Source organism: Euwallacea fornicatus, chromosome 6, assembly GCF_040115645.1.
Source record: "Euwallacea fornicatus isolate EFF26 chromosome 6, ASM4011564v1, whole genome shotgun sequence".
In the NCBI taxonomy this organism is placed as follows: Eukaryota; Metazoa; Arthropoda; class Insecta; order Coleoptera; family Curculionidae; genus Euwallacea; species Euwallacea fornicatus.
Genome location: NC_089546.1, coordinates 5,107,406 through 5,118,323, shown reverse-complemented (window position 1 = coordinate 5,118,323; position 10,918 = coordinate 5,107,406). Strand labels below are relative to the sequence as shown.

At 36.8% G+C, this 10,918-nt stretch overlaps 1 protein-coding gene, 2 long non-coding RNA genes and 1 pseudogene across 3 annotated transcripts; 1 reads left to right on the top strand and 3 right to left on the bottom strand.

Annotated features, from left to right (window-relative positions):
- Positions 1-15: 15 nt before the first annotated feature.
- Positions 16-1,271, bottom strand: LOC136339711 (uncharacterized). Its single transcript, XR_010732195.1, has 3 exons — positions 1,075-1,271; positions 181-311; positions 16-127 (listed from the first exon to the last, which is right to left on the bottom strand). It is a non-coding gene; the product is annotated as an uncharacterized lncRNA (long non-coding RNA).
- A 586-nt stretch (positions 1,272-1,857) lies between these two features.
- On the bottom strand, positions 1,858-3,159 carry LOC136339736 (uncharacterized). The gene is made up of 2 exons (XM_066283182.1): positions 3,009-3,159; positions 1,858-2,479 (listed from the first exon to the last, which is right to left on the bottom strand). The coding sequence occupies exons 1-2, from the start codon at positions 3,015-3,017 to the stop codon at positions 1,997-1,999; spliced, it is 492 nt and encodes a 163-aa protein (XP_066139279.1). The 5' UTR covers positions 3,018-3,159; the 3' UTR covers positions 1,858-1,996.
- Positions 3,160-3,231: 72 nt separating this feature from the next.
- LOC136339737 (uncharacterized) lies at positions 3,232-3,758 on the top strand. The gene is made up of 2 exons (XR_010732201.1): positions 3,232-3,424; positions 3,479-3,758. It is a non-coding gene; the product is annotated as an uncharacterized lncRNA (long non-coding RNA).
- A 3,930-nt stretch (positions 3,759-7,688) lies between these two features.
- LOC136339751 (uncharacterized) lies at positions 7,689-8,813 on the bottom strand (annotated as a pseudogene).
- Between the last annotated feature and the right edge of the window lie 2,105 nt (positions 8,814-10,918).

Below are 10,918 nucleotides of genomic sequence, written 5' to 3'. Positions count from 1 at the left end.
CTCAATACAGTAGGCCCACGAATTAAGAAACTGTAAGGGGACATAATAATAGATGCCACAGTATCATTGGACGATTCCTCAAAAAAAAATTGACCTTGACCCATTTTTCCAGCTCTGTAGGTCCCATCTATATAAAAAAAATTTATGACGTCTTTTAGGGGTTTTACGAGCGCAGTTTACCTGATGGGGGTATCATGAGAAGAAGGAACATTTTGTCAATACAATCATCACCTAGTTCTATCGAGATGTAGACTTCGTCCTTCGAATGAACCTTGCTGTGCTGAGAGAGCTCCTTATGGTTTTTATCGAAGCTGGCAAAAATTGCATTTAAATATATTTGAAAGAATATTATTAATAAAATAAGATAATGAGTATATAATATCAGGCATATTACATACTCATTATCTCATACTATAATCATACTATGTATAATACTAGGAATTAGTTTTTAGTTGGGGTGTGTGGAGTGATGGCGTGCAGTGCACTTCAGGGTGAGTGTTGGGGCTCCTCTCGATGGTAGTTCGGACCAGCTGTTAGAAACAAACATGAAATACCATAAAAAGAGCTTTGCTCATCTCGGAGAGCTTTCGGGAATATGATTCTGTGAGGCTGTACAACCCACAGAAGTAGCAAAGAAGGTTAATTAGTGTGTGTCTATAGGATCCAACAGCCATTCAGAGCAAATTTAAAAGAGATAGCATGGAGGTCTGTAGATGACGAACAGATTTAAGACAGAGAGGTCTAACGGAGATAGGAGAGCAGTGTTACGACTAGCGGTCAGCCGCCACGGGTAAAAGAGGGAAAGAGGCAAAAAGATTTTTATTTTATGTATGTATGTATATATGTATGTATATATGTATGTACGTAAGTATGTATTTATGTCGATTATTTTGGTATGTTTTTTATGTTAATGTTTGCATGTTTATATTAAATTATAGGATAGTCTAGCAATAGGTTGTTCAGTGTTATAAGGAAATTGTTGCTGAAACTCAGTTAGTTTGACACAGCTGTAAGATTATAGTTTCGTTTATTTGCCGTACCAATAAACAGTGTTTATGTTAGAATGCGACTTACCAAGTTACAGATTTGAGGGGTTTTGTTACGCACTTCTGCGCATCAACTTGGAGCCGCCTACACACGGAATACAATAGGAAATATATCAAATACTTCATAAACGTTCCACGGTCAGTCACACATGAAATGTTCATGGTTTTATCTAGTTTTCTCGTATTAAATCGATGATTTTCCGGAGTGATTTCCCACCAAAACGGTCAAACTTTGTCCGTTTATTCAAATGACACGAACTGTCAATTTGATACTCTAGACAAATTGAATTGAAAGTCCTAGATAGAAATATTGTGCTGTTTTTGGACGATAATAATCGACCACATCGTGCAGCAATCGTTACAGATGTGATTGAAAATGCACATAGCTATTGAGCATTTACCGCGTCCGCCAAGAACGCTTGACCTTGACCTCATCGAACGTGTGTGACACACGTCGAAAAGAAATGTCAAAGATTATCGACCGTCGCTTCGAACAATGCCGCAGCTTCGGGAACTTCTTCCACAGTTATGGGAAAATTTGCCACAAGAAGAGATGAATTATCTCATTGAAAGTATACTAAGGCGCTATGAAGCAGTTGTACACAAAAATTTTGTATTTTTTTTTTTATTTTCTTAAATTAAAAAATATCATCAACAATAGTTTTTTCCTTATTTTTTGACAAGGATTACAAAAAAAAATCCTGTTGCTAACTCTAAGCAATGTCCAAAACATCCCAACAACCCTAACTGTTGTGGAGCTATTTACTTAGAATCCCCAAATTTATCCAAAACTGTCAAAAATTAAAACGCCTTTAAACGACATAAACGGAGCTTTTATTATGGAATTTACACTTCAGTAATATCTTAAAACCTAAAAATAAATTACTTATTTAAGTCAAAATTATCCTTCCAGAAAAAAAAAACATATTTACATAACTAAAAAAGCATTGTTAAGCCACAGTAGGAAACAGGTCGTAATTGTTCAAATACCCCACCAATGGTGGAGGTTTTAGGATCCTCCTCTTATTCCTCGTTAGGGCTCTATGCTCAATTAGTGGTTTCAATTCACCACCCTGTCTTTTAATCAGTTTATGCCCCTCACGCTTCTCTTGCAACTGCTTTAGCACCGAAAATGGTACCAAAACATAGTCCTCGGGATCTCTATTTCGATCCACCTCGAATGTGTCTTTTAGCAGCCCTTCTAGTACGGTAATGTTGTTCTGCCCAGATTTGGAGTCTTCTTTGGAATTTTCTTCATGGTTCAAGGTTTTACGCAACTCCTCAACTGGTTCGGAAGGCAGCTCAATGGGCACATATTTCACATCATAAGGCACAAATATGACTTTATCTGACTGATTGCCTGCGTTGTCTGCGGGATATGTGAGGACAAGGCTGATGCTCAGGCTAAGCAATAGCAGCAGATTTTCTAAATTCTGGAAGTGCATGTTTGTATACAGGGCGATTGAAAAGTACGGGCCGTTGCTTCGGGGGAGTATTCTACACATTAATATGAGATAAAATTTTAAATAGTTTCTTTCTAAATTGTTTCTTAAGAAAGTCACGACGACTTTATGTTTATAACCCCTTTTGCAGTAAAATTGGCTTTAAAACGTGATGTCCTATTTGCGAGTGTAAAATCAAAAAGGCGAAAAAGGAAGTTTGAGCGAAGTTGGGAAAAAGTCCCGGTACTGATTGTTCCAAATTTTCTTTTTGGAAAATGTACCAGATCCAATTTTATGGCTGCTTACCAAGTTTCACACTTTGTGACTTCTCATTCACCAATTAGGATCAGAAAACCACTTTAGTAATCGACGTAATTTTCTTAAGAAACGATTTCGAAAAAAAGTATTTAACATTTTATCTTATATTAATCTGTAGAATGCGCCTCTGAAATAGAGGCCCGTGCTTTTGAATCCCCCTGTATAATAAATGAATGCCAGCCTATATGATTTTTTCACTTACTTGAAGCATTTTGATTATGATTATTCTTAATCACACAACTGAGTTGATTTTGTATTTGGTATGATCATAATGAGGGGAGTGATGGACTCTTATATACTTATAGAATCAGAGGGTGCTAATTAGAGTAAATAAGGATGTTACCGTTCTCGAAAATATTGATCTGCATTCATGTTTGGATTTATTATTAGGAACAAGGAGTATTTTGGCCCCAAATAGCGATAAACGTTCTTAAAACGAAGTTATAGATTATGTTTATTGTTTAGGCGAATAAATATTTATCAACAGAGGTCATGCAGAACGTACATATACATAACAATCACCGGCAAAAGTTATTCCCCAGCTTTGTTCAATTCGTATAAATAACAGCGTTTTCTTAGCAAGCCTTCACTGTGTTTACAATAATAATGAAGCTTCTGGTAAGTACGGTCTAAGTATCATAAACTCTTCCTAAATAGTTTTTTATTTTTCAGATATATTTCTTGGTGGTTTTACTAGCTTTTCAAGGCTTAATGGCTCTCCCATCTAAGGATTCCTCTGGGAGTCAAAGAGGGGGTAGCAGTGGTGCTAATGGGGGAAGAGGGGGTAGTAGTGGCAATAGAGGAGGTGCTGAGCATGGCAATCATGGACCTGGTGATCGCAGTGGAAACAGTAGAGTTGCGTAGTTTTTGAATATGTTCTATGTGTTTAAGGCGGACTAAATTTTTTTTAATACATTATTTGTGAGAAATAAAAATTAAAAATCTCTGAGTATTTCACATATATATTTTACATATTCATCCTCCTTTCAGTTGAGTTAACTGTTGAATTTCGTTTTTCTAATAATTTTTCCCATGGCCTAGAGTGGGACAGATTTATTGTCGAAATATTTTCCTTTCAGCTCTTGGTAAAAGGTACACTTGGTATGCAATTTTGTCGCCCCGACAACCCTACTTCTGTGTGAGGCATCATTCTCAATTAGAACAAAAGAGTACATTTTTTAAAATCAATATTTTATTTGCATATTATTTATTGAAAATTAATTAAATGCGAACGTATAAATGGAAACTTTTAGTCGAGTCATAGTTTGAAGTATAGAGCATTTGAAATGGGAAAAAAGTGAAATTCTGGGGTGAAAAATTTAGGAGTCATCGGCTCAGACACATCAAAAATTGCATTTTTTAACTTTCTTTTGTACACAATGGCTAAAGATAAGTGCGCGATTCACTCTTAAAATATAAGAAATGGGCTGCAAAGAAAGGAATTATGTTCCATCAACCTTGGCATAGCGAAAAAACTCATTTTTGAGGTGCTGCAATTGACGTAATGCTCTATAACACACTGATGGGGAATTTTGAATGTACTTCTGTTAAACCATGCTGCAAGCGGAGGATACTTTAAAATTGGCAAAAAGTACTAATTTTGGAAGGAGAAGGGCATGAATTATGGGCTCTTAAAAATCGCACGTCAGGCAATTTTTAAAAAGTGACAGGTGAGTTACAGCTCCATAGTTCACTCATGAGGATTTGTACAAATATGCCAATTCGTCTTTGAAGCGCGTCCAATGGGCCATAAATAGGTGCACAATGTTAATTGTGAAGTCACAATTAAAGGACTCTCAAAACAGGTAGAATAAATTCAAAAATGGACAAAAAACTATAGGTTTAGAATCCAGACCTTACACAGCCGGTCTATGGATGTGCACACAGTGTGGTAACTTTAACTGTGATACATTTGGTATCCACATGGAACTTGATTGTTGCCAAATTTAATCAAGCTCGTCAATTTCCATTTCGCCCGATACACGTTTTTTCACTTATCAAAAATTTATTCGCTACTTAAATTCGTTTATTTAATTTTTTTGTTAAATTTGGGAAACGCAACAACAATTTGACGCGTATAATGATTATACCGCCACCGCAAAAAATTGATGACGTTGCAAAAATTACCGCACTCTTGGCGTTAAAAGAAAACCCGATTACGCCATCCTGGCAGATGAAAAATTTAACCAGTTCACACATCTGTTTTGAAAATATTGAAAAATGCAAATGTTCGGCCTTATAAAATGCGAATACACCGAGAATTGCTTGAGGACGATGGAGGTGCATTAGCTGAATTTTGCAAAATGATTGGGAATGCTTTTCAGCAATTAGAAATATCTATGGAATGAATTTTGTTAACTGATGAGACACCTTTTACTTTAAATGGACAAGTCGACAGACAAATTTGTCGATATTGGTCTGTAGGAAATTCTCATCACATGAGGGAGGTCACTCGCAGTGCCGTTTAAAAATAAACGTTTTTGCCGGGCATCAGGGGCGCCGAACATTAGGGCTAGTAATTTTCGATGGAAATTTATATGGCCAACGATATTTAGAATTTCTTGAAAATAAACTAGTTCTGACATTTTCTAATTTGTTTCCTACTGAAGTAAATCCAGACACGCCGGACGAACGGATTTAGTAGACGGAGTACCGCCGCATTTTGCTCGGAACGTTCGCCTACACCTAGACGAATTTCTTCCAAATCGATGGATAGGAAGAAGATGCTGAATGGAATAACCGTTGAAATCTCCCGATCTCACTCCTTCCGACATCTTTTTATGGGGAAATCTAAGGTTTACAATACAAAACCAAATGATACCAAAGAAGTCGACGAGAGTGAGATCAAGCAAATCACCCCAATCACTTTGTAAAGTGCGAAAGACGAGTTTTACCAGAGTTGCGGCAACGCCAAGAAAATGGTGGACATTTCTAGCAGTTGCTAAGTTGAAAAAATTAATAATTTGGTTTTTTTGGGATCATTTTGTCCTATGAAAAAGTAATAGATAAGGCCAGGTTGGAAAGTCCTTTAAAATTACATATAATTTGAACCCTTTTTCCGTTCAAATTTTTAAGGGCAACTATCGCCCTAGCTAAGAGGTTGACTTTTCTAACATTGAAACACTGCTAAAAAGTGTATACAGTAAAAAAGAAACCGGACGTGTTTATGCAATCTTGGCAAGAATCAAATACCACGTAGGTAGCAATTTATTCCAGTTAAAGTTACCACGTTGCATCCATAACAGGGAGGCAACCAGTACTCTCCTAACCGAAATTAACCTTTCCAATGTACGACTTCCGGGTATCTGCCAGCTTCCCTTTAATTTATGTTAATTTTATTGCGATTGGGTCATGATATGAGAGCGTTAATGCGTCTTTTAACTCATTATCGTCATACTCGTGTGAAAATTCAAATGTGCTATCGGGTAGCACACTCGTATTTCCAAACGTTTTGTTTAACCAGCATTTAGTAGAACATTCGGCAAATAAGTTCTATTAAAAATGGTTCCTAAAACTCACTATGAAGTCTCGAAAGTATCCGGAAATCAGTAATTTTTGCTGGTACTGCGATAATCACAAAATCAAACAATATTTTAGAACCATCAGTGTCCTGTTAAAGTACTGATTAGTAGTCAATTATGGTTAAACGGAAGATGGAAGTTTTTCCATGGAATTATTTATTAGATTTTGTTAACGTGCCGTATCAGTCCTGCACAAAATGATAACAGTCATTTCGCATTCTGTTTTATGCTTGTTCGTGGACAAATATTTTGGTTTAACCGAAGGTCTGGTATGAGCTTGACCAAACGACTTGAAAATTTTGAGCATTAAATTGGACATAAAACGTATGTTAAATGAACCTTTTGAGTGATTCAGAGGTTTTTTAAGGGAAGTTTTAAGGTCAGAATTTTGCTACATTTTAGTGTATATACACAGGGTGTTTCCTAACTACCTGTAAAAAAATTAAAGGCGTAATCCTCGACTGATTTTGAGTCAAAAATGTCTAATAAACATATGTCCGCAAATGCCTTGTTTCCAAGAAACAGGATGTTGCCTGAAAGACGTTGAAAAAGGTTTTAAAGGTTTGGTGGTTGGGAGCTTGGTGGTTTGGAAACCTTTCCATGTAAATGCGCCTCGCTGCCAAACACTTACCATCAGCAAGGCCGTAAACAAAAACCATATTGGCCATTTCTTGATTAGTGTAATTAGGCATTTGAAAAATTTTCAAAACTGAGGTATAATCTGATTTTTGGGACACAGAACTAAATTCTTTGACTTTAGAGAGTAAAACACCAAAATAACACTGACTATCTTGTTTATAGTAGTGGAAGTAGCAAAAAAAACTAACAATAAACAAGTTAGTAAATACCAACAAAACCTTTAGAAACCTTTAAAACCTTTTTCAACGTCTTTCAGTCAACACCCTGTATCTTGCAAACAAGGCATTTGCGGACATATGTTTATTAGACATTTTTGACTCAAAATCAATCGAGGATTACGCCTTTAAATTTTTTACACGTAGTTAGGAAACACCCTGTATATTTGATATATGCAAAAGTTACTCATAAAATCGTGTTAAACATTCAAAACGTTATCAATCCCCCGGCCTGCGTACTATTGAAATTTATCCATCGTTATAGAAAACACAGTTCTCCATATTTTTATTATCTACAATAACAAAGTTAAGCACGAATCCGAAATATGAAAAATTCGCAAAAATCTATCGTTAACAAATAATTTAGGGAATAAAATGGCTTAGTCCGAGAGCTGAGCGGACTTCATCAGTAAAATAAGTTGCATTCTGAAAGTTTTCCTCTGGTTTAGTCATTAATGGAACAGGTTTACGCCAATTTTTATTCATTAAGAAACAAAGAAATATTTTTCATTTAAGTGGTAATAATCTATAGTTCACTGCAGCCGCAGGTTCACGAAATTGGGCCAGGAATTGCAAATCTTGATATTTCTCTTTGGATGTCGATATTAATTTTTCAAAAATGGGAAATATTAAATTTAATTTTACCACCACTGGCGGAAAATATACCTTTATAAGAACAAGCGGGACGTTCGACGTCGCCGCAGGATTGCCGTTTGCGTCATTAAAGGAAGTGCGATAAAACAACAATCGAAGATGGTCCATTTCCATCTGTATTTCTTCAATGGGTCGTGCCTAAATGGGCCACTTTTTCCCGTATATTTTGTTGATGTGCTTTGTCCACTCTCGAAAACGGTCCTGCTTAACGTCGAAGACGTCACAGGGCTTTGGCCTTGATCTAGCAGACTGAAAAGCTGCGATCCACTCCAACGGATGTTGAATCCAAGTTTTCTGATTTACCAAGCAGAAATTTTTATCGCATTCTAAATACGAACGCTCCCGAATTAGAAAAGTAACTTTAACATGCTCCAAGCGATTTTCTCTATGAACAAGGTGATGCATGAAACGAAAAACAGTGAAGTTTTTACTTTGTCCGGGACATGAGTCGGAAAGGATTTCACTTTTTCAAGGACGTTGAGGACGAAATGATGAATTACGGAAGCAACGTCGTCGCTACTTTTTGTTCCCGCAGCTTCGGGGTGTACGCAGATCGCACTTTGCGAGGCTGCCAGAACGCGTATATTGAAAGCACGAATTGCTGATTGTTGTTCGTAATGAACGTCATTGGTTGTTACGTTCGGGGCAGAAAATTTTTGGAAAAATTCAAACAAATCGCTCGTCTTTTATTTGATTTCTTGCAGTGCAATCTGGCGGCCTTCTTTCGAACCTAAAATTGATTTTCTCCCTTTTTTCTGTGAATTAAGTTTTCCGTCTCAATCTTCCTGATTCTACTTCCAGTTTTATGTTTTTCGTTGTCTCCTGTATTCAGTTTTTCAGCGGTCTTTTCTCTGCCACAAACACACCGCAAGTACCACAGGTATCTGTGCACGGGTACCCGAAGGCGACGTTAAAATCTCTCTCCATTACCGTTCTGCAAGTTATGTCTGGATGCGCTTGTTCGAATAGTTCGTGCATTTTTTTTTCAAGTCTTCGGATAGATAAGTCTTTGAATGATCTCGTAAACCACAGTGAGATTTCCTACTATGGAAACATTTTATGTGACCGAGGATAAAATTTGGCACTTCAGGGCGTAATTTTCTTCGGCGCGGTTTGTGCTTTCCTCTCTTGATTTTTGGAGTTATTCCACTCGTTTTCGAACTACGAACGAGACGCTCTATTTTTGATTTGGAAATCTCATGAATTGCCATAAACGCCTTCCTACACACAGAAATTTCCTGAACTTGATCGTTGATATGCGCCCGAATGCGAGAGCAAACATGAAACATCGCGCAGGTTCGCAAACTCTTCCGGTTGGCGGAAACTTCTTATTTTTATTGGTGCAAGCGAGATTAAGTCTCATAAGTATAAATTCCATTTATCTTCCCTTGATAACAAATTAAATTGGCGGAGAACGACTTTACGTTAATTTATTTATATTTATCATCATCGTTTAAGGGTTTAAGACATTTTTCCCGCATTTCCAATCCGGACCCGTCTAAATTTCCTATTTTCTTTGCCGTTCGAAGCATCGCTTGTAACATTTGATTCTTTAGTCCCGTCTTGTATTATTTACATAACTCCATGCTAATTTATGGATGTCAACTTGGCTGCTTCCGATAGGAATAACAATGCCACAACAAACGGGCAAAAGTTAAGTTGTGGTCATCAAAACGGGCAGAAGTACCATGCGCGACGCTTGGACTTGGCCGGTTTGTTTCCGGTATCGATAACTTGACCGGTACATTTCCTTGCATGCCGTATGCAAATTTTGGGTCTTCTACTTATCTAGCTGATATATATTTCCCCTTTATATTAGTCACCATTAGAAAGGCCGCATTTTTGTCCTGCAGATGGCGTTGTAGTCACATTTCGACAAAACATTGATTTACCCTGTTTATTCCTCGTAACATTCGTATATAAAGTTGCCCTAGGAACGACCCTAAAACGATGTTTTGGCTAAAAGTCACTATCTTATTTGAAACTCTTTCATTCAACGCACCGTTTTTGAGTAATCGCAAATCACAGCTCTAAAGGGGACATCGTGTATATATATATATATATATACAGGATGTTTATACGTATGTTTATATAATTTATTACATAGATAATTTTATAATCGTAAATATTTAACGTTATTGGCCATACAGAGAAATGTCTACCGGTCCGGATGAACCAGTTCCGTGATGGTGGCCGTGGTTGCTATGATGTCCGTAGTTGGTACCTGACCATTGCCCACTCGGTGGACCTATAAACGTGATTAACTTTAATATCGCGATAATTCATGTCCTAATTCTAAAGTTGAGCCTGATGGGTCTTAACTGCGTACTAAACTAACGTAAAATGTGATAAGACATTAATGATCTGTAAATTTTTACTTAGAGACATTTTTTACCTGTATGTTGGTTGCTTCTGCCAGGCCCCAAATGTTCACTTCCAAACTGGCTTGGTCCTACATGATTGGAGGGATAATTCTGTGGAACTGGCGATGATATCGTTTGGTGAAACAGGGCGAAAACCAATAAGGTGGAGACAAGATAGGCCTGAAAAGAGTCTGTTCTTAAAATTTTGGTTTATTTTATTATTAGACAAATCTACGTACCAGAAATCTGGTCATGGTGAAATTGTTGATTAGCTGGTTTCACGAATATTGGATACGAGTTTATCCGGCAATTGCGCTTTTATGGGGGCTTGAAGACAAATATTTTTAAATCTTCGACTATTAATGTTTATGGATTGTTAATAATGCGTATCTATTGTGTATGGTGAATTCGCTCTGCCAAGGCTCGTCGAAATGAGTGAATAGTCCAGTTTTTCAAAGACATACTTAGGAAGAGCGCCCACTTAAGCGCATAAAGGTCAGACAATATTTACATACTTTAACTTAAACATCAAACAGAAAATACCGGGAATACATGGTCATTACGATTATCTGTATAAATATTGAATTCTCGTTAATATGCTTTAATAACGTCAGCCAAAAATGTTTAATGTTGTCAAATGTTTACTACGTTTTACACGCTAAAACTCCACTTTTTCTTACGGAACATCTTGTAAATTCAATATTCATCCTCTATATACCA